The following is a 23385-nucleotide window of genomic DNA, read 5'->3' as shown; positions in this document are numbered from 1 at the left end:
GTCGCTTAACATTAAGTTTACAACAAACAATAATTACATATCAGATAGATAAAAATCAAACAAACAGCAAAGTTTTACCTTCTTTATTAATTCAAAATGTATTATCTGCATAAAAATAACTAACAATATTAGTTTCTTTCTACTTTGTCTACTAGTATTTCTCAGAATTATAAAAATATAATTTACATAAATATAATTTAATTCATTTGTGAGCTTCAAATCAACCATTAGCACTGCTTACATCATGTTATATAATCATATTATTAAATACTTACACACGGTAAGATAAAAAACGACATTTGGATAAAATGCCTATTAATGGATACATGATGATATTATGCATCCCTTTGGAAGTAACTACTTGTTCACATTTCCAAGACCAGCTGCAGCTTTTGCCTGGAACAAGTCTCTGATTAATACTGATTTTTCCTTCTCAAGTTGCGCAATTCTGCTGTTCTTTTCCAATAGGTCCTAAATTTCAAAACATGCATTGCTACTTCAATATATAAGGGCAAAAGCACCAAAATACTTATTATACTTAAAAGCACAGAGGGTAAAACAATCAGTTTGGTGTATTTTTTAGAGTTGCCATGAAAACAACCTTCGACCCAGGCTCTTTTGAGGAACAAAAACAGATCACAGTAAACACCATATTAATTTACTTTATAAGAACTTTCAAACTACCAACTCATCCTGTAGGGATTGTACACTTTCATGATTTTTGTTTGAGGGTACCCAATATTTTTAAAAAGTCCCCCATAGATCAATTACTGTGCTTATGCTTACATGGTTTAACTGTTGTAGCTGCTCTCTTGTGCTAGAACATTCATCCATCGAGTTAGAAATGTTCTACAATGTAAGTAAGAACAAAAGTTTAGTAAAGATTATGAAAAGCTAAATTACGATTAAAATAATCTTTGAAAATCATTATTTTTAGATTGTAGTAGTAATAAATTATGCGTTCAGTGTGTATATAATGAAGTTGCCAAGGGCAATTGATAATTTTCTCTTATTCTCTCTACTTCATTATATACACACCGAACGCATAATTTATTACTACTATACTATGTCTATTCTTTGCGTACATATTTACGGTGTTCAACTTATCTATAGAGAAAAAATATTGTTCTGGGATCCTCACGAATACCCTACATTTCATATTCTGGCTGCGTTACCAGCGTGGTTGGTCCTTGTAGTGTAGTGGTTAACACATTGGACTAGAATACCGAAGACGTGGGTTCGAATCCTGCCAAGGGCAATTGATATTTTTCCTTATTCTCTCTATTTTTATATTGGGTGAACACATTCAGTATCATATGCAAACCATAAATACCGGTGTCCAACTTTTCTCACACTATACAAACTTCAACTGAAATTCAATGGATACAATTATCAATTTTTATTTTTATAAACTGAGGGGGAAAGCAGATGTTGCTGGATGATACTCATCACTGTTGTGACAACAGCTGTACATTGACAGGAAAGCTGGCAGTGAATTGACTGCCCTCAATAAAAAATGGTGAGCTTGTAAACCTTCACGCATGACAGCTAGATTGTTTTCTACAATTCATTACATTGGCTGTGGAATTTTTTGGAAATAGTGCGGAATATTATGGGAATTCTAATTAGCATAATCAGAGAGAGATAATTTATTTTAAATACAGATTCTTATTGTAATTCCTGCCCAAAACATTTTATTGATAACCATGATTGGACAAGAATATTGAGACTTGGTGGTTAGAGCTCAGTGTTTAGAGCATGGCACTGGAATCTGCAGGGCATGGGTTCAAATCCCGTTCAAGACTCAATACAGATACTTGATAGGCTTGATATACTGCGCAGATCAGCTCAATTAGATACAAGTATTATTAGAATATTATGCAAATCGTAAGCTTCCTCAGAATAACAAATAGTCTCCAGGGTCTTGAAATAATTACAAGGGATGCCTGGTTGCTTTTTATCCAAATAATGGAAACATACAGAAATTAACTTATTTTAGTCGGACCTCAAATTTGCCATAAAAGCCAGGGAATCGGCCTAGAAATGACTAATTTGTACAGGAAATCATACAATCTCGAGTACAATTTGGAATTGATCACAAGTATCTATCAATGACAAAATGGGACTCTACAGAGTACAATTTATTCGGGATTTAATTGTATTCCTCTGGTCCAATCACAATGAAGTAACTTTGTTAAGTGTATTATGAGGAAGCTAATTTCAGTTCAGAAGAAAGATTTTATGAATATAGTATTTTATTCTGAGAGACGCAACCTCACACTCTATCAGATCCTATCGAAATATATATACTCTGGCCTTTCAACATCAACTACATAATATTTAGATTTATACAATATAAAGAACGACTACATTAATTTTAACAAAACACCCAGACAAAGAAACATATGTATTCAACACATTCAATAGAGTACTCAAGTGATGACGTCACAAAATTAAATTTTGACTTTATCATATTTTTGCTTAACAAATTCGACAGACAATCAAAAATAGATGTTTACACACCAAATTTGACGAGGATCAGCTGAGATGTGGTCATTAGGATATATAATTACCCCATACAAATCACTGTATTTTTAGCTCTGTCCCAAGTGTTTGGAACAGAGCCAAAAATACAGTGATTTGTATCCAGGTAATTATATCAAATGGTCATATCTCCAGGGCTGTCAACTCTCCCGGATACACCGGGAGTCTCCAGATTTTGGACCGTATCCTGGTATCCAGATTAGAGTCTCAAATCTCCCAGACTCGACTTTCACAATCATAAAATTCTGATTATTTTGTGTTGTTTGTGTTATTATACATCGCTAACAAAATCAAAGCATTCCTCATATACTGTTCTTGCAAGCAGGCCATTGTATTATAAGCGATAATCTGATTGGTCAGAAATAACTCAATCACATCAAATGTTACAAAGCGAAAGATGTCTTTTCGCATGCTTTTTGACGCACTGTGATGTGATGTCCTTTCCCTATCAATTCTCCAGATTTGAATATCTCGGGGGGGGGGGGGGGGGGGGGGTTGACAGCCCTGTATCTCAGATTATGTTTGTCCGATTCTCGTCTCAGACGTCAGACTTGAGTATTCTTTACGTATAGTATATTACCAGTAGTTCATGCGGGTTTTCAATAAGCTCTTTCATGTATTTGTTAAGTTCTTGAATGTTTTTCTTGTAACACTTGAAAACAGTCTCATTAAGATTCAGTTCTTTCCTCCTCGTTTTGTGCAACAGCATTTCATACTGAAACTAAAACAGATAAAACAGAGAGCTAGATAAGCCTTTCTTAACATATCAGCAGGGGTTTTTGACCCATTTATGGGACATTCCACATAAGAAGTGAAAAAATGGTATGTTTGAAAATCAATGTTTTAAGTGAATTTCTATGTATGCAACATAGATATACACCCACTTCCTGAGAGGCTGCCATGATGATAAATTCCTAGATTTTCAGAAATTCAATGATCAAAACATTCATTTTAAAAAGTCAATTCTGCAGACCTTACTTAAACAAAAATGTCGCCTTCTGAAAGTTAAGAAAAGATAGTATTTAACAAGACAATCTCGGAGCGTGCACTGGGTTGTTCGATGTGAGGATATGCTTAAGCTTATTTAACGCCTAATCTTTGTTATGTACCGTTATTTGGAACATTTTAGGTACATTTTCCCCCCAGACCTTCCAAAGTCTGCAAATAACTATCATCTTATGAATCTTAATTTTTTTTCTACTCACTTCTGGTGGTTCAATTTTTGCTCCAAAAGCTCCATTAAATGCTGATTATATTGAAAACAAGCTCAGGACACCCAATTTTTCTTTCCAGATTTGGAATCAGCATTAAATTTTGGAAAATCAAAGTTTTAAAAAAAGTTTAAATTTCAAATTTATTTCTACATTTAATTTTAAATTAATTTTTTTTTCTAGGTCTCTCCAATCTTGATCATATTTTTCAAATACAGGCCGTAAACATATGCACTTTTTGTGAGACAAAGACAAAAAAAACCAAAGGCATTTTACAACTAGGCTACCACAGGCAACCCAGTAATTATTCAACATGTTCTTTTAGTCTTGTTGGACTTACTTGTTCTAATGAATTCTTGTCTGACTGTTGAAGAAGAAGATTCTCTTCTTGTACAGCTGTAAATCTCTTGAAGTACCATTTTCTTGCTTTCTCTATGACATTCAAACCCTCTTTTAATACTTGAAGCTCTTCTTCCACCTGATTTGATCTAATTTTCTATAATCCAAAAGTACAGTTGGTAATGACCATGAAAACCTGATACCCTTGAAGCCTTTAAAAGACTAAAATGTTTTGTAAGACTTTTGACAGCCAGCAATGCAACAGGGAAATGTTTTACCACTATATCACTCATGTCATCCATTTGATCTTACGAATCTTTCAAACAACAGTTGTTATGGTCAGAGAAAAGCTGAGCATGACAGGTTTTTTGGAGAGAGTAATTCCAAAGAACCTGAAAAACAAAACCCAAATCAATGGAGAGACCCCAAAAAGACCTGCCAAAGTCATTCTCCAAGCCAGGATGGGACCCGACAAGTAATGATCAAAGCAAAAATTCAAGGAGTTCTCAAGGAGTTTTGCTAAAATCGTAAAATTCAAGAGCTTTTCAAGTGCCCTTGAAAACGTGAATTAAATTCAAGGAGTTTTCAAGCAGTTTAAGGAGTAGCACGAACTCACTGTTACCTATTACGCATGTCCTTGCAATTACAAATCGCACTCCTGCTATGCAGTTGTGCGATTTTGTAATCGCACATTCAATTTCAGACCAAATTCAGACCACTCAGTTCAATTACCATTATAATAATATCAGTCACTCAACACTATTTCATTTCAACAGCATTACCATGTCAATCCTCTCCCTAGCTAAGACTGTGTTAGTACCACCACCTCTTAATCCATCTTGTTCATGTTGAGCTGTACTTGAACTTAGCTCTTTTGCAACGAAATAAACTTTGGAAGTAGATCCTGTTTGGTTGCCTTAAAATATTAAACAAAAGGCAATGTCAGCAGATATCTCTGTATATGAAAATATATTATCATCATACATTCTTTTTATGAAGTAAAATCTGGACAAGAAAAAAGGCACATAAAATCAGTTCAAAGGAGGTCATGCAAGTCATGAATAGACCTTAGGAATCACGCTTGTAAATTGTACTTGAAATTTTAGGTGTCCAATGTAATGGGCTGATTTCCATGAAAACAATGGTACTAAATATAACACTTTAGCAGTAGCGTAGCGAGGGGGGGGGGGGGGGGGGCATGTGCCCCCCCAACATTTTTGAAAAAAAAAATTTGAAAAAAGAATAACAACAAAAAAAACATATTAAACCAAAACAAAAGAGGAAAATAAATTATTACAACCTACAAAAGTGTGAATTTATATGAAGTTATCCGGACGGGCTACCTGTGCACTGCGAACCCGGTCAGAGCCTGGAATCTGCACGTGGGAATTTGAAATTTTTTCTTATTTTGGATCAGTGCCCCCCCAGCTCCTAGGTCCTCGCTACGCCCCTGCACTTTAGAATCCCAGGTTAGTCATTCCAATAGACCTCTTTAGCTTTGTTGATTGTTGTGCACATTCCAGACCACATGATGTCACTCTTGGGAGTTGATTCTTTCATATGTAAATATTTTAACATGTTTGTCATAAAAGAACAATTCTCAAGGGAATGTCATGTGATCTGAAATGGACAATTTGTATACGAAGCTAAAGAGGTCTTAATTGACTCTAAATTCTGCTAAGACAAATTTCCTTCCATCTACAAGTACTCCTGGTTGCCCACTCCATTGATGGAGTACCCCTTTGCAGCCATTACCATATTGACAATCTAGTACTAAAATTATAGATTGTTTGGGCGTATTCACATCTCAAAGCTTAAACAGCTACAGTACAGGCTTTGCACCATTATGTGATAGCAGCCATTACCGGAGGCACAACAATAGAGTCCTTTTCTATTGCAAAACTGAATTCTTTCTCAAGTACAAACCAAAATAGATTCAATTATTCCTGCAATATGGCCACTGATGACAGACCAATGCTCAGGGTTTTAATATCTGAGTAGAATGTCAGCAAATGGTCAGACCTTTTTCAATGTTAGTTTATCACTGCTAAGTAGGGTTACAATAGATTATAATCAGTATCACGATTCTCCTATGACCTTCATCGAGAAAGAGCCATCAATGAGACAAGGTATTATCTTCAAAATTAGAGTACCGAAAATATCACTTTTTTGGTATCCATGTCGGTTTTCTGAATGCAATGGTTCTCTGAAAGAAAAATTCTTCTTCTCTTAATTACAACTTTTATGAAACAAAAATAATTTCCTGGCGATGCTTTACAAGGATAAGGAAAATTACAAGCTATATATCTCACACTTTCTACTACAAGTGAGTGAAAAATATCATACAAAATTTGTTTTCTTTCAAAATTTTGCTTTGAAAAAATTTGATTAATTAAAGCTTACAATTGTTTGAATGACAAAGAAATTGTAGAATCAGTTATTCTCCTATTGATGATCTTTGAGCATATTCATCAGAGTATTGCCACATGAACGAAACTCTATATATGGCGCGCATGCGCAGCAAAATGGCCCCTTAACATAATATGTTTTCTCCTAGCTTGTTGTCCATATTTTGAGGTATCACAATTTATTTACATTATCTAAGGGCAGTGGATGGAGTTTCAAAGTACTTACACTTAAAAAAACAGTTACTATTAAGTTGTTTTTTTCCCATTCTTTGCATTGCTGACCTTACATGCCAGTAGATATAATGGGCAGTAAGTAAGTATATTGTTTGTAATTGATTCTTGTCTGCTTTGAAATTTGCCAAAACCACTCCAAGGGGCTTTTAATTATATGGAGGCGAGCCAGCCCAGCCCACTTTTATTTTCTTTGTAAAAATTCCTTTGCATTTATATGGGGAAATGGGCTGGCTCACTTCACCGACAGCTTGGTTGGAAGGTACCAAGATTTCTGCAAGCTGGATGAACAAATGTTCATGATATAAACAAGCTAGCCCACAAGTTCATATGCAAGTGAGGCTGGATGGCAGCTTGACTGATTTCATCCCATTAGGCGGGCTGAATTTTCATATATGAACAAGATCACAAGATCAAAATTTAATATCAGCAAAACAGATTTTAAAGCTGTCGTTTGTGTAATTTTTTTTTTTGTTGCTAGGATTTAAATAGCCAAATAAATTCAATGTATTCAATTTTCTTTTGATGATAACAAAATATTGTGTGTGATCTGAAAATAATCCATATTGATTAATTTGACCTGATATGATATAGAGCTACATTAAAAATTCCAAGTACTAGAGAAAGTGTTAAACCAACTTGATGCAGATGTTTACAAGATGGCCCTTTTATACCACCATCTATTCATTTTTAGTCTGCCTTCCTCCCTCCATTAATATAATTGATTATATACATATGATGTTTTACTAACTTGCAAGAGTAGTCTTCGTCGCATTTACCATCAACGAAGTATCTTTCGGCTCTTCTGGCACAAGTTTTGGCTGTAATTTCCTTAAAAGCTGCTCCTTCGTTTCAAAATCATGTAATCTAAAGGAATCTTCACTTGAATCTGAAGTCCAATCATGATCCTTTTGAATCGAATGCGAGGTAATATTTGGAGTGTGAACAACAAACTTTAGACCCGTACAAAGTGTATCGAAATTTATGAGTCCGTTATCTGGTGAACACTGTCTGAGGTAGTCAATCATAGCAGAAAAAGACGGTCCTTTAACATCCCAATAATTTTCGATGTCTGTTAACTTGATATATCCACAGTGATCTTGATCTAGAATGTCAAATAACGATCGCAAATAGTTTGCGAACTCTTTTGGGAGTTCTTTTTTCGTATCAACGTCTAACAAACTTTCAGATATTGATCCAGGACATCCATTACGATCTTCTGGGTGAAAAAAACAAGAATTTTCAGCCTCTGCTATCGAACTCTTCATGACCAAAGACACACTGCTCGCAGCTTTTAATTTTCAAAGGAATTCACAACATTAATCATTGTATCGAGGCTCACGTCAAAAGGGCGACAGGTTTGACCGGTTTACTTGTCAGATGATGACCGGTTCTACTCCACAATTGGCTGTCGTTAATTGGTTATCAATAGCTCTTAATCACCATAGAAGTTCAAAATTCCTTCCTTTGTTCGTTGTGCCTGTTGAACTATTGCAATATTTATATCGAGAAGCTAGTTTTGCTATCATGAGCGCTAAAATGGCGTCCGCGCGAATTCGGTTGAGTTAAAATTCGGTTGAAAGAAAAACCAATATATACCAGAAGCAGCAGTTAGGGGGACCCGCGGAGGGGGTACCGTATGAGCGGGGTATTGCCCCCGCCAAGTACCATCCGGCTCCCGCGGGTATTACCCGTAAGGTCCCTCTGTGTAACGGGTTTTATCGGTGCCCCGCATTACTGAGTTAAAATATTTGTTCTAATGTAAAGAATTCTGTAGTGTCGCAAACGAAGGTTAAAATATTTCCTAGATATAGATGGACGCCATCACAAGCATTCAAAACAAAACTACATGCAAGCTGCGGACACAAGTCTTAGATAGGCTGGACGCCGACTTCGCCTTCACGACATTCACAGAAGGAGACACAGAAGAAATCATGGACGAAGAAAGAGCCGAAAAGATAATAAACCTGATGCCTGAAGGTAATTACCGTTAACAGTTAACGTTTATAAAGTATTACGACGGCGAATGGATAATAGAAAGAGGTCGCAACCCTATTCGGGCGTCTGGTAAGCAAAGCTTGTTCGTCCTAAACAAGAATACCAGGCCTGGAGCGCTGGTAGGCATCGACATGTTGTTCTACGAAGTTGCTTACCCTGTTACAGTAGTAATCTACGGTGCGTATGAGATCAAGGAGCCAGACGTTAGGAAACTCAAACCAATGCGACATCCCGGCAACTGCGTAGGAAAGTTAGTCAGGGAATTCTTTGAAGATTCCTCCCGGGGCGGTAAGCTTACCCCAAAAAGAAGAGAAGCCATCAGAAAGTGGGAGCTCGCTACTCATAGGGCCGGAGCAACCATAGAAAACGTAAAAAGATATAACTAGCTAAAAACTAGTGTGAGCTGCGTCTGTGTTTCTAATGAAACAGTAATGATGAAAAGGTAAATTATACACCGTGAAAAGATGAAAAAACTTACTGACGTTTCGGACGCTAGTCCTTCGTCGGAATAAAAGAGGAAGAAAATAGAAAACGTAAAGAAGTTAGAAACTGCCTTAGGAAGGCGCATCGTAGTCAAAGATATCACAGACGGTTACATCTATCCTGGAACTCATAAGTACGGAGGTAGAGGTGCTCCTATTGTCGTTTACCAACACAATGCGCATGCTTGGAGAGAACTAAGATTTCCTAAAAAGAAAGAGACAAAGGTCTACGAGAGTTCTCCATTGGTGGAGTTAATCCATGAGAATTCTACTTGGATAATGGCTCCGGAAGGAAGTCAGTTTATGACCCAAGATGGTACTCTATATCGCCCAGAAATAGAACATCAACGCATTCAAAGTGCCTGCGAGACTTTAGGAGAAGACTTTTCAGAAGAAGTTCTGAGCAGTCGCAGTTTGGACTTCTTATCCACAAAAAGAAGAAATGGGTGGAAACCGACCCCAAAGGAATTCAAGGAGATCTCCAAAGCATGCGTAGAACATGGACATGGGGGCTTATGGAATATGGAATACGACGAGGAAGAATACGTATCCTTAGAGGCCTCTGGCGCGGGATGAAATAAGCCCCGTAAGCCCAAAAAACAAAATGCAAAAAACCCCACTGGGGATAGCTTGGTGTTCTGCGCGATGCATTCCCCAGTGGGGTTTCTGGCAAAACAAACGCCATTTTTGCATTTTTATTTTTTCGGAATCCATCCTAACAGGGGGTGGTTGGGGTCTATTTCGTGGAATATTTCGTAAATTACGTCAGGGTAATAAGGAATATCCTTATCCAACCGACAAAACATCCACTCAGCCCTTCTCATAGTATCTTCAGAAACCTCGGGAATAGGGTCGCCGGTAATTTCAGACAAAAGATAGGGAATACCTTTGTAATATTTGCCTAGCTTTAATTTTTTCAATGTCTTCCTTAAGCTTTGCGGGGTTGGTTCTTTTAAGTCAAGCGCTTCCATTACTTCGTTGTCTAAATATACCGGTCGATATGACCTTGGATGTGACTCATCCAGTCTCTAAAGTATTTTATTCTCTTATAAGGTGTTTTCTTACGACCTCCGTTAGAGTAATATTGTTCCCTGGTAGCACAAGGTACGGCATTGCGAATGTTCTTACCACACTCGTAACACTGTGCTGACGTGTCATCTTCTATTTGCATTTTTTTTACCACAACAAATATACTTATTTGGGTTAGTAGGTACAAACTTGGGTTTCAAGCACTTTACACAAAAGTCATAAGCAAACTCTTTACATTCGTGCATCGTATATAGAACAAATATCTTAACTCAGTAATGCGGGACACCAATAAAACCCGTAGAGAGCTTTTCAAATCGAATTACGCAGGCAATACACAGAGGGACCTTACGGGTAATACCCGCGGGAGCCGGTGGTACTTGGCGGGGGCAATATCCCGCTCATACGGTACCCCCTCCGCGGGCCCCCCTAACTGCTGCTCCAGAAATGGAAAAATCACCTTTACCTTTTGTAACCCTACGAAGATTTATTGTCAGCTGTATGGTGATCAAGGGTTGCCACTAGCTAATTCACAAAATATGGCGGTATTTTATGTCTTTTATTTAATTTTTTCTTCTCTTTTTTATCTTTTATTTTTCAATTTTTGTCCTTTGCTTTATTTCATTTTTTAAAAATTTCCTTTTACTTATGTATTTTAAAACCTAGCGCAGGTTGGGGTTAGAAACCCTAGCGGAAGTTGGGGCTAGAAAACCTAGCGGAAGTTGGGGTTAGAAACCCTAGCGGAAGTTGGGGCTAGAAAACCTAGCGGAAGTTGGGGTTAGAAAACCTAGCACAAGTTGGGGTTAGAAACCCTAGCGCAGTTTGGGGTTAGAAACCCTAGCGCAGTTCGGGGTTAGAAACCCTAGCGCAGGTTGGGGTTAGAAACTTTAGCGGAAGTTGGGTCTAGAAAACCTAGCGGAAGTTGGGGTTAGAAAACCTAGCGGAAGTTGGGGTTAGAAACCCTAGCGGAAGTTGGGGGGTTAGAAACCCTAGCGCAGGTTGGGGTTAGAAACTTTAGCGGAAGTTGGGTCTAGAAAACCTAGCGGAAGTTGGGGTTAGAAACCCTAGCGCTGGTTGGGGTTAGAAACTTTAGCGGAAGTTGGGGCTAAAGAACCTAGCGGAAGTTGGGGCTTGAAACTCTAGCTCAAGTAGGGCTACCAACCCAGGCGCCAGTTGGGGTTAGAAACCCTAGCTCAAGTTTGGGGTAGAAACCCTAGTGCATGTTACGGCTACAATCTATAGCACAAGTTGGGGTTAGAAACCCTAGTGCAAGTTCTGGCTTCAAACTCTATCGCAGGTTGGGGTTAGAAACCCTAGCACAAGTTGGGGTTAGAAACCCTTGTGCAGTTCGGGGTTAGAAACCCTAGCGCAGGTTGGGGTTAGAAACCCTAGCGCAGTTGGGGGCTAGAAACCCTAGCGCAGTTTGGGGCTAGAAACTCTAGCGCAGTTTGGTGTTAGAAACCCTAGCTTCTGCTAGGGCTTCTAACCCCAACTTGCGCTAGGGTTTGTAGCTCCAATATGTGCCTGGGTTTCTAACCCGAACTTGCACTATGGATTCTAGCTGTAATTTGTGCTAGGCTTTCTAGCCCCAACTTGAACAGGGGTTTCTAACCCCCAACTGGAGGTAGGGTTTCTAGCCCCCAACTTGAGCTAGGGTTTGTAGAATAAAACTATTGCTACAGTTTGTAACCCCAACTTGCGCCTGGGTTGGTAGCCCTACTTGAGCTAGGGTTTGTACAATGTGCTTTATTTATACCAGAGATTACCAAGGGCGGATCCAGCCAAAATTTTAGGGGGGGGGCTAATGGAGTTTAGGGGGAGGGGGGGCTAATTGAGTTTCTTCCGTCAACACAACGGAAAACAATACAAAAAAGCATCGTTTTTCCCTGCTGATGGGGGGGGGGGGGGGGGGGCTTCAGCCTCCCTTTGCCCCCTGGATCCGCCCTTGATTACAATAGGCCTACTTGTGCTTGAGTTTGTAGCCTTACTTGAGCTTGGGTGTGTATCCCTATTTGAGCTTGGGTTTCTACCCCTAACTTGTGCAATGAATTTTAACCCCAACTTAGAAACTGTAGAAATCAACATGTGAGCTGTGTGTTGTGCATAGATTGTTGAACGAAGTGGTAGTGCATGTGGAAGAAGCCTCTCAGAAGAGCCCCATATGGGGAATGGTGGTTGTAAAATATGAAAAAAAAAATGTTCTAGGGTTTCTAACCCAAATTTGTGCTAGTATAGGGTTTCTAGCCCTAACATGTGTTGGGGTTTCTAGCCTTGACTTGCGCTTGGCTCTTTAGCTCCAACTTGAGCTGATGAGTTTATTTCGCTGTTCAACTCCCCATCCCTAAAGGATTTTCTGCAAGTTACAAACTCACCCCTGGAATTTCCAATTTTTTCTGGGGTGGGTATGGATATATTATGCTACAACTACACATTGGCATAACACCCAGGTATAAACATCATGATATCATAACAAAGTTCATTTGATTGCATATTTATCAGATCACGAATAACGCAATAGGCATCGATTCCTATTTTACATATGAAAAGGTTGTAAATTAAATACAGAACTATGGATATCATATCCTCATTTGCATTCAACTTCACGTTTCAATTTCAAAACGTTTCGACATTTGATAACACTTATCACTTAGTGGTACAGTATTCAAGTCAGATCCGTAAAGTTTAAATATCATGTTTCTAAGCACTGTCATTTTTACTATGTATAGTATAATTTTGTTTTTAACTCTACTAGTTGTGAGAAGCGTGTATGCTCCTAAATTCCTTTAATATCATTATGACCCCCAATCAACTTAATTGACAATTTATGCATCAATAAAACGGTTGAATATCTTAACGTACTAAAAATCCATGCTTTAATGGATCATCCTTCTCCATGGTAAAGGTACATTTCCCAGTGTAGTACGCTTGTCCGGTCACTTCAACATGAACAGCATCAAACTCACCACACTTTACTTGTTTGACAACTCTACCACCAAACTTTGATCCTGCAATGCCTTGAAAGGCACGCAGCTGGCCTAAATCAATTAGCTTCTTTGCATACTGGACTGCAATACGAGCTGTAACACCTGAACCAGTTGGACATCTGTCAACCTACAGGAGAAAAAAAGATAGGTTTATTTTCTGCAGATATAGTATATATTAGCAGGGACAAGGAGGATTGATCCTTATATGCAGAGAAATAAGTTCTCATAGTTTCTCTTCGATATCCAGGACCTATAGTCTTGATAAAGTTCCGTAATACACTGAATCGAAATATGGCGACCAATTTGAATAACTATTGTTCTGCACTGACTAGCGACTGACTAGCCTCCTATACATGTGAAAATGCTTTTATGTTTCCACGTGAACACGAGGCTAGTCAGTCGCTTGTCAGCACAGAACAATAGTTATTCAAATTGGTCGCCATATTTCGATTCGGTGTATAGTTGTTTTTTTTGACATTTGCATTTTCATTTCATTTAATCATATCTCACACAACCTAGAGTTTACATTACATTTTTTACAATAAAGTTTACGAGACAATAATTTTATACAATTACATATATATAACAAAATAGCATGAATATTTACAATACAGTATCAGCAAGATTATTAAAACTATCATTGTTGTCACTATTGTTATTATTGTTTTTACAAAGATTCAGCTATAGTAATAATTTGAATAGAAAACTCAGGGTGGCAGACACCTCGAGAAGAAACCACAGGCTTATACTCTTGAGTTGTCTTTTTAGCTTGGTAATATAATATTCTACTATATATTATAGTATCAAATTAGAGAAAAGAAAGGAGCATGAAGGCATACAGTTTTAGCATATTCAATTAAAGCAAGGAGGAATAAGGAGTTACATGTTCTATTTTGAGATGTTATTTTGTTTAGTTGCACATAAGACATTTGATAATATTTACATTATTTACTAATGAGACAATCAATAAGGTAAGCTAGATATGGGTGTTGCTGTTTTTAAATTGTCAGGCAGCAAATTCCATGGCTTGGTGCCGTGATTAATTATAGTAAATTGTGTTATGTTTGTTCTACAAAAAGCTGGTCTATAATAATTTGACTGTCTAGTAGAATAGACATGAATTTGGGAATTTTTCTTAAATATATTGATGAGAGTATTGGGTAGTAATTTATTTTCAACAGATTACATGAATAAGCCAAGTTGTAGTGAGTGGATATCATCTAGCCGTAGCAGTTTATATTTATAAAATAAAGGGGCAGTGTGTGCATCATACTTTGAACTGGTAATGATTCTAACTATACGTTATTGTAAGACTTTAAGTCTGTACAGATTGGTTTGATAGGTAGAACACCATGATGTTACCGTAATATAGAAATGGGTAAACTAGCATATAGTAGAGCATAAAAAGAGTTTTTTGTGAAACGAAAAAACAAGATTTTGATATCCTTCCTATTGACCTTGATGTTTTCCATGGTACTGTAGAAATATGATCTTTCCAATCTAAACTTTCATCTATAATGACACCTAAAAATTTTGTTGTCATGCACTGATGTTTTCTGTCTAGGGTTCAACAGATTAGCTGACATCAATGAGCACATGCATTTTCCTTTGATTGTTTTGATCACTATAAAAAGTTTTTATCTTTTTTGATATTGTAAAAAAAAAAATTGTCTGTCCTCTTATTGATGATAAATATTGCATCATCACATGTGAATTCACTTTGACAATGTGATGATGAAATTTATCATCAATACAAAGACAGATACATTAAAAACTCATGTCAGTTTGTTAAATTCTAAAAAAAAATCTACTAGCTTTAGCTGTTGTATCACAGTGTGGTACAATCACAACAGAGCTAGGCTCCAAACTAGGGGAAAGCCCAGGACCGTAACTAGGGGGGAGCACAGGGTGCACGTGCACACCCCCCCATAAAAACTTAAGTTCCGCTCATCCATCTCCTTTTTTTTGGTTCGGCTTTCTTTTGGTTACCTTTTTTTTTTGGTTCTGGTTTCTTAAAAAAAACAATCAATGGTCCGATTTTATTCGATGTGCATCCTCCCTGTAAAAGTTCTGGTTACGGCCATGAAGCCCAAAGTTCGAATTAGAATTTAGTAGTTGATTTTTGAGGGGGGAAAACCGGAGAACCCAGAGAAAAACCCTTAAAGCACAGGAGAGAACTAACAAACAACTCTTCTCACATACGACATCAAGATCGGCGGGACTCCAACTTGGGCCACATTGGTGAGAGGTGGCGCATTAGCAGAGCACGCCACCAGTGCTTCCCTAAATTGACAGTATATTCCAAATATATATCCCATAGCAAAGTTTTTAACAAAAATTAAGCCATATAATAATAAAATAAAATAAAAAATAATAATAATAAATTTATTAATGTGTCACATCATTCTAGCTTATTACAAAATAATCTAATTGGGGACACCTATCTAAGACCCAATAAAACAAATAAAACAATTCCTGTATTCCAAGCCCTTAAATTAAAACCCCCATATATTTACACTAGTCTACTATACGGTAATATCCCGTCCCTCACAACCAAATGTTCTTATTCTTCTTGTTTACTAAAATCTATATCCATATTCTAAATTTCACTTTCTTTAGCCAAAAAGAGTCAAGTATTGCAGGTTCATTGACAGGTGTTTATTTAAAAAAATACTCCACCCAAAACACAGCTGCTTAATTGTCAAAAGAAAAAGGCGTACTGTGGGATTGAATTAATTCAAAATGTACATTATTAAATATGAAATGGTATTTTAAAAAGAGAAAAAAGTAAAATAATTATAAAAATAATGAACAAACTTTTGCATAGATATATATATATATATATATGACTTCGATAAAATAAACTGGGAATGAAAGTTCGACCACAATATATATATGCATATATTATTTTTAAACAAATACATGATCGGCAAATTCAAAATAATTGGAACATTTTGGAATAAAAACTCGAATTAAACTGGGATGAGAGTTATTTATCGTTGCTCAATAGTCGTTCATCATTTTACTAACCTGGCTATCAGCAAACACGCAAACATTGTAGGTACAGTCATCGGGATCCTCACTGTAACCATCTTTGCCGTCAGTCACAATCGTTCCATACAAAAACGCCAGATCATCTGATTCAGGATGATGCAGTTTGACCTTGTTTTTGACAGCCTTGGTGACGACGTTAGCTGCTTCAACAACATCCTTAACGCGAGCAGACCGCAGATCTATGTTGAGTTGATCTTCGGCAACCAGCGCGTAGAAAGCTCCGCCATACCCTATGTCTACTTTGATAGTGCCAAACTGCGGGGTTTCTATTTCAACATCGAGGGCAAAAGCGAAAGACGGAACAGAAATAAAGCGAACACGGCCGGATTTTCCATCGCATACTTCCACCAAGGCCTTAACTAGACCACAAGGGCATTGGATAAATACAGGGACCTCTCCAACAGTGGACGATGCAGTATCCGTGGCTACTAGACCCGAATCGATGGCATATCGACCTAAAGCGATAACAGCATGGCCACACATGGTGCTATACCCTTCGTTGTGCAGGAATAACACTCCTAGGTCAGCTTGTTCGAAATCAGGATCCACAATTAAGGCACCATACATGTCAAAATGTCCCCTTGGTTCAAACATCAACATCTTGCGAAGGTAATCTAGGTTTTCCTTGACATATTTGCGCTTTTCAAGGATACTTTTACCTTGGATCGAAGGATAGCCAGATGTTATAATGCGTAGAGGCTGTCCACCGGTGTGCATTTCTACTGTGGAAATACTGACCTCATTTTCTATGTCTTCCATATTTAATATCAACTACTAACACAAGTCAGAATCAATGGTGGATATAGACAATGAATTGAAGCCCAGAGAGCTGCTGAGCTGAGTTAACTGGGGCGAGCCATAATAATTCTACTTCCGGTCCAGTCTTACAGATTTTCTTACGCAGGTTTTAAATGATTTTGTAATGTCTTCAAAACGTCTGAAATATGAATAAATTCTTGTAATGTGGTATCTCTATTTCTTAATGTGACAACTCCGTTGCTTAAAGTAGACTCCAGTATAGTAATGCAGTATGGCGTACCAATCTCATCGTTATAAGCATACATCTCCTCTGGAGGTCTATCATCCCATTCACTGCTCGTCGTAGAAATGCCTAAACCAATGAAGAAAGAGCCATTTCCCAATAATTAATATTTTGAGAGGTTATTGAGGTGGGTCAACTGATCAATAATTCCCCTTAACTCATGCTATTACCCCAGCTAGAGAAGATTGAATATCCAATCTAATCAGTTAAGGAGGCTGGAAAGTGTTTTGTGCCTTCACATTATGAACGAAAAAAAATTAATATGGCTATAATATGACAGCAAGTAAACCTGGAAAGCCAAAGACCATAAACCAAAGATCACAATGAACATGAAAAAATGACGTAACACATTGCTATGACAACATCAGAACCCTTGGTATGCCATCAAAATGTTCATTTACAGTGCGACTATTCCAACCAAAGCCACCCTGACAAATTTTTTCACAAATTATCCAATAGTGTTTGAGTGTTTAGACAATAGATTAGCGGCAAATTTTGAATTTAAATATTCTTCCATTGTTCCGGTTGGTAAAACTAAATGATGAAGAAGAGCTTGTAATACATCTTCTTCACAAATTAGTGATTTGTGTCACCAAAGATATAGGAAAATAGTAATGTACAACTTCAAATATGACAGGAAAGCAAATTAGAGACCGTATAAAACACGGTCTTTACGATTACAGTTTGTTTCTTCCAGACAAAGACTGATTATCAGGCTGACACTGTTAGATCATACAACTATGTTGCTATGCGACAGCACGTTTATATTCGACAACAAAGGTGCCGGCAGTCTTCTAAGCCGTGTAAACCCATGGACATTTGTCTGATTCGTAGCAATTCTATTGTTCAGATTCCTACTTTTGATTGGCTAATTTGTGGTAAATTTGTCGAGGTGGCTTTGGTTGGAGTAGTCGCACTTTTCGAGGACAAAATTTTCCTTTTGCAAGTTCTACGTCATCGGGCCTAGAGTGGGTATTGCTCATAATAATTGTCAAATTGGGAAAGCATTGGTATTTAAATTTTATCAATATTAAAGTAATTTTACCATATATGATTTCTTTGCAAACCCTTTGAGTCTGGAATTGCATATGATTTACAAATAAAAATGGCTTTAAGGGAATTCTCTGACTAGCTCATCTAACCTTCCCTTTACTCCCTTGCATCCCTGATACCCATTTCTATCACTCAAATATAAATTAATTATATTTGATTAATTTATATTTGAGTGATACGGATGGGTATCAGCGAAATTGGGTTTTCTTTGGATCTGATAGCATTTTACATTTAATTTAAGAATGAGCATCAAGGGAAATTGGTTTGGGTATTTTATAAAGGGTTAATTATCTAGGCACATGACCACATCAGTTTGTAACTGTAATTTCATCGTGTTAAAATATATGTTATTATTATTATTATTATTATTATTACATAAACTGACACCATTAAATTTTACAAGCAGGATCTAAAGTCAAAAAGAGCTTCTTCCAGCCACAATATTTAGCAGTAGTGATTGAACTACACCTAGCCAAAGAAGCTATGTAAGAGAGGGACTAACATCAAACATTTTCTGATCACTCAAAATATTATTTTCACTTTAATACCTGCTCGACGAAGTTCTGATGCAAGTTGAAGACTGACTTCTGACAATTCATTTTTTTCTTTGTTTTGAGACAAAATTGCAACTTTGACTGGAGCCAAGCTTGGGTGGAGATAGAGGACACTTTTAGTAGACACATCACCATTACTATTTACTCGTTCTTTTTCTTCAATTGCATCTACCAACAAAGCCACAAATCCTTTCATATTATCATTGAAAGAAATAAGAAACCAAAATTAAATGATTGAAATAGAAATGGTGATTTCAAAAATATTTATCTCATAAATATATATTATCGTAAACCAACCTTTATTCAAACTGGCAGAGGCTTGCAGAATGTGAGGATGTAGTTCACTGATGTCTTCAGAAACAATTCTTAGATGACTACCAAAAGGGTTAGAATTAGGCCAATATTCAATAGTTTCTATTTCTTCTTTTCCCCAGGGAAAGGCATACTGTAACATGAAAATCAAAATTGAAAAACTGTAGTTTTTTATACTTTTTAATTTTACAAAACAGTTTCATACTTGCAACACACAAGCGCTACATTAGTGCTTGGTCTTAACTTTAGGCCACTAAAAAAGTGTTGATTTTAGTATCCCAAGATGCTAAACACAGAGTTTAAAGTCAGCTGTGGCAGACGTTGCACATGTTTCAGGGTACAACAAACTTCAGAATAAGCCATGTGAAAAGTGTTTTTCTTGTTTCCCAATAAAACTTACTAGATATACGACAACATCAATAATTATTCAATACCTGGACCTCCGTAACATGATTTGCTTGAGATTTGCTCTGTTGAACATCAAAGACTGAAAAGTTGGATGGAACATTGGCAAACTTTCTCCACCAAACTAGCCTCTCTCTTTTCCAATAATTTAACCAGTACTTAGCTGTTCTTGCTTGAAAAAAATACTGTAGACAAAGAGTTTCATCTTCTATGTTTCTGCAGGGATAAATTGAACATTATTAATATACAAAACTCATATTTTACAAAATATCATTCCCTGTAATGGGCTCTTCTGTGAGGTTCACTCTACATGCACTACCACTACATTCATTATTTACAGCATGAAGCACTCAACTCACATGGTTCAACTCACATCAGAAGACACTGATTTTTATGGAGAGAGGAAAACTAGAGATCCTGGATCAAAACCTGAGAGAATGAATACAACAAACAAACTCAACTGACACACGTGAATCAATCTGTAGTCGAACGGCTGCAGTTAAAATCCATCTGTCACCTGTCTGATCTGCAATGTTAAAGCAGAAGTACTGTTGTGGGTGTCTCTTGACAATCTCATGTAGGCATGAATTATAGAGTGACAAGAGACAGCACCATAGTAGTGCATCCTGCCCACAACACTTTTGTTTTAACATTCCAGATTGACTTTTACTGCTGTTATGAACTTCTCACCAACTTTTTGTGTGAATAAATTAAAATCAAAACCACTTATTCACTGGCAAATGTTTCTAATTTCCTGCTGCTGAAGAAGGTGGTTCTTGGTTGTGGTCTAAACCACTATCAGATGTCAATCTAAACCTACTAGTTAAGGTGACTGCCTACTTTTGGAAATTGATTTAAGCTTTTTTTAAAACTTCATTTTTCCGAATTGAAATTTAATGCTGATTCCAAATCTGGAAAGAAAAATAGGGTGTCCCGAGCTCGTTTTCGAGATAATCAGCATTTAATGGAAGCCTACGCACGAGCTTTTGGAGTAAAAATTGAGCAACCGGAAGTGATTAGAAAAAAATTAAGATTAATAAGATAATAGTAATTTGCAGACTATATGATTGCACGAACGAAGGCTAGTCAATCCTTCTACAATAATACATGGATATTTTCGACAATAAGACAGAGAGATACATTGATTTGTCATATTTTGTAGTTTCGGCGCTCTTAAAAAATCTCATAAAGTCGAACAAAAATCCCTACAAAAATCTATTTTTTCACGTGTTCCTGATTTAAACTTTTCCTAAAATGTTGATATAACCTAGATTTTTAGGAGTTTTTTCGAATGAGCTATCAAAAAATATAGAGTCCCGTGCAAAATTTGAGGGTTTTGCCCTGTTGAAGCTCAAAACGCGTATGGTTCTTCAATAAAATCTTGTAGATTTTTCAGCGGTTTTTGAGCGCGCGCACATCGTGGGCTCAAATCGAACGTTCAAAAGTAGGCAACCACCTTAATGAGCTACCTAATAATCCTACTAATGGTCTATCACAAATCCTGCATTCTGATTGGTTAAGATACTAGTGGTCTATTAATGATAGTGAACAAATTCTCCCGTATAGCAAATATAGGGGAGTACCCCCCGGGGAACATGCCAAAGCCATGATGCATAAAATGTGCACAGGAAGGGAAAACTGCAATGCACATGAAATTAGCATAATTGCTTGTCTTCCCATGCTCCACTTCGGTCTTAGCTTTGATGATATAACCTTTTTTTGGACCCGACAACGTTTTTTCAATTAGGTGCATACACAAAAGGGTCAAGTTTATGCAAACGGCAGTAGGTATATATATATATATATATGGATTTTCTGTTTATATATCTAATTGTTGAAGGTGGAGAATAAATCCTGGGAATAAGTTGTGGCAAGATTTTAGAGATCTTTTATGTGATTGGACCCAGGAATACCTTCACAACTGAAACCCCTATAACTTATTTAAACACATCCCAGCAAGAAAGCTGGCAAAAGACATCTGTTTTTTCCCCCCACATCATCCACAGGTAAAAAGCAACATGCTTTATTTTTACACAACAAACAGCCCAACCAAACCAACAGCCCAACAGTTTGGGTTTGTTGGGCTGTTGGGCTGTTGGGCTGTTGGGCTGTTGGGCTGTTAGGCTGTTGGGTTTATTGGGCTGTTGGGTTTGTTGGGCTGTTGGGCGGTTTGATGTTTGCTGTGTTGGGTCGTTGGGTCCAACGACAAACCCAACACAAAACTCGGATCCCTAAATCGTGACCCATATGGCGTTGTTCTACAAAGAGTACTGACAACTGCATATCACTATGACGTCACATCAAAACAATGTATTGTTTAAACGCAAAAGATCATGGTCGTCGGAGGGGGTCAAATTAATGCAAATTCACCGAAAATTGTTCTAAAACCCGTATCAATCCACAAAGAGAAGTAGAATAGCCAGCAAATGCGCAGAATAATTTTTAGTACATATTAACACATATCATATCTGAAAACTAGGCCATTTTGGATTAAAATGTTTCGCTAGGAGCAAATTTTGTTGAATTTTCTATTGGATTTGGTGATTCTATCCCCCACATAGTGCAGTTTTCGTATGACCGTGAAAAGATCAAGGCATGAACACCGTCGTGACAAAGCAAACGATACGCCAGACCAATCACATTGCACAAAAATTTACTCTCCATCCAATCAAATACCCGGAACATGGCATAAACACTGCGCGGACACAGTCACGGCAATGCTAGAACAATCACATTGCGCGTGAAAAAAATCAGCCAATTAAAATCCTAGAAAGCACCACGTACGGTCACAGCACGTCACCCTTACAGCACTGAGCTTTTCACAGTCATGCGAAAACTGCTTTTAACAAGCAGTGAGGTCATAGTGAAATAGGGCAAGACTTTATATGTTAGTTATCTAAATCCTTTCTTGCCCCCCAATCCAACGCACATGCAGCCTTAACTCTTATACTCCTAATTTAAGTTACAAATTCTACAAACTCTACCTTAAAAAGTTGGTATTACTGTCCATGGCAACATACTTCCCATTCCATGCAAATCCCTGTGGTAATGAGACTGCCGACGAAGTTTTGTTCCACATATCAAGTCCTTCACTGTGCATATTATTTCTTGTCTTTACTTGGATTGTGTTTCTTAAAATTAATTCCTTTAAATCATCTCTTGTCTTAGTCATATCGTTACAATTATTTTCCAATATATAGGACACTACTTCGTTTACAAGTTTGTCCACATTAGCCATTTGCACATAGCGTTTTGTAGCCGGCTTGTGGTTGTCGTCATGAAGCAATTTGGTAGCTTTGTTGGTCACCCATTTTCTTTCAAACTCAGTGAAAATAGATCTATTTTCGGGTTCAAACATGGAAAATTCAACCCCATTAACTCTCTCTTTGTATATCACAACGTCTCTCCACCAAAGTTGCCTCAGATTTCTCCTGAGTTCTGAACCAAGTGGCCCATACTCATAAACCGAATAGGATCCCTTTGTACTTTCTACGGTGCGCTCAATAATAAATTTATGACGTGAAGCTAGAGCCAAAAGCTTATTTAAATGAATGTTAAGCTTACTCATCTCGACAAGTCCTTGCAATTGAAAATTTATGTATTTTCGTTAACTTTCTATTTCTCGTTCGGGTATCTTCTTGACTGTTTTACCACAGGAAACCCACTGCTGAGTCATGTGATCAACGTTTGAATCCAGAGAACCAATAGTATCGCAGTTTTTCAAAGATATCAACCAATCAAA

General features: G+C 37.3%; 3 protein-coding genes across 3 annotated transcripts; all 3 read right to left on the bottom strand.

Annotated features, from left to right (window-relative positions):
• Positions 1 to 68: 68 nt before the first annotated feature.
• LOC116300694 (uncharacterized) lies at positions 69 to 8051 on the bottom strand. The gene is made up of 6 exons (XM_031709610.2): positions 7485 to 8051; positions 4877 to 5010; positions 4096 to 4251; positions 3125 to 3265; positions 787 to 849; positions 69 to 471 (listed from the first exon to the last, which is right to left on the bottom strand). The coding sequence occupies exons 1-6, from the start codon at positions 7999 to 8001 to the stop codon at positions 358 to 360; spliced, it is 1125 nt and encodes a 374-aa protein (XP_031565470.1). The 5' UTR covers positions 8002 to 8051; the 3' UTR covers positions 69 to 357.
• A 4663-nt stretch (positions 8052 to 12714) lies between these two features.
• LOC116300698 (trans-L-3-hydroxyproline dehydratase) lies at positions 12715 to 17150 on the bottom strand. The gene is made up of 2 exons (XM_031709614.2): positions 16254 to 17150; positions 12715 to 13350 (listed from the first exon to the last, which is right to left on the bottom strand). The coding sequence occupies exons 1-2, from the start codon at positions 17034 to 17036 to the stop codon at positions 13090 to 13092; spliced, it is 1044 nt and encodes a 347-aa protein (XP_031565474.1). The 5' UTR covers positions 17037 to 17150; the 3' UTR covers positions 12715 to 13089.
• A 23-nt stretch (positions 17151 to 17173) lies between these two features.
• On the bottom strand, positions 17174 to 23265 carry LOC116300697 (DNA polymerase subunit gamma-2, mitochondrial-like). The gene is made up of 5 exons (XM_031709613.2): positions 22628 to 23265; positions 19673 to 19859; positions 19224 to 19371; positions 18921 to 19115; positions 17174 to 17388 (listed from the first exon to the last, which is right to left on the bottom strand). The coding sequence occupies exons 1-5, from the start codon at positions 23209 to 23211 to the stop codon at positions 17174 to 17176; spliced, it is 1329 nt and encodes a 442-aa protein (XP_031565473.2). The 5' UTR covers positions 23212 to 23265.
• Positions 23266 to 23385: the final 120 nt, after the last annotated feature.

Source organism: Actinia tenebrosa, unplaced genomic scaffold (assembly GCF_029948245.1).
Source record: "Actinia tenebrosa isolate PJP-AT-01 unplaced genomic scaffold, QUT_ActTen_1.0 PGA_scaffold3__52_contigs__length_22856419, whole genome shotgun sequence".
Taxonomy (NCBI): Eukaryota; Metazoa; Cnidaria; class Anthozoa; order Actiniaria; family Actiniidae; genus Actinia; species Actinia tenebrosa.
Note: the sequence above shows the minus strand (reverse complement) of the source record. Positions and strands in the feature narration are given on the sequence as shown.

Bases quoted from the DNA above. Each gene is read 5' to 3' on its own strand.
- LOC116300694 (XM_031709610.2), bottom strand. From the start codon at position 8,001: ATGAAGAGTTCGATAGCAGAGGCTGAAAATTCTTGTTTTTTTCACCCA. The intron at 850-3,124 runs GTAATATACTAT...CTTACATTGTAG, and splicing joins AAAACCCGCATGAACTACTG to AACATTTCTAACTCGATGGA. The intron at 472-786 runs GTAAGCATAAGC...TTTGAAATTTAG, and splicing joins AGCTACAACAGTTAAACCAT to GACCTATTGGAAAAGAACAG.
- LOC116300698 (XM_031709614.2), bottom strand. From the start codon at position 17,036: ATGGAAGACATAGAAAATGAGGTCAGTATTTCCACAGTAGAAATGCAC. The intron at 13,351-16,253 runs GTTAGTAAAATG...TTTCTCCTGTAG, and splicing joins GCGTGTTTGCTGATAGCCAG to GTTGACAGATGTCCAACTGG.
- LOC116300697 (XM_031709613.2), bottom strand. From the start codon at position 23,211: ATGAGTAAGCTTAACATTCATTTAAATAAGCTTTTGGCTCTAGCTTCA. The intron at 19,116-19,223 runs GTTGGTTTACGA...ATAATATGAAAG, and splicing joins CTCTGCCAGTTTGAATAAAG to GATTTGTGGCTTTGTTGGTA. The intron at 17,389-18,920 runs GTATTAAAGTGA...TCATTGGTTTAG, and splicing joins ATCAGAACTTCGTCGAGCAG to GCATTTCTACGACGAGCAGT.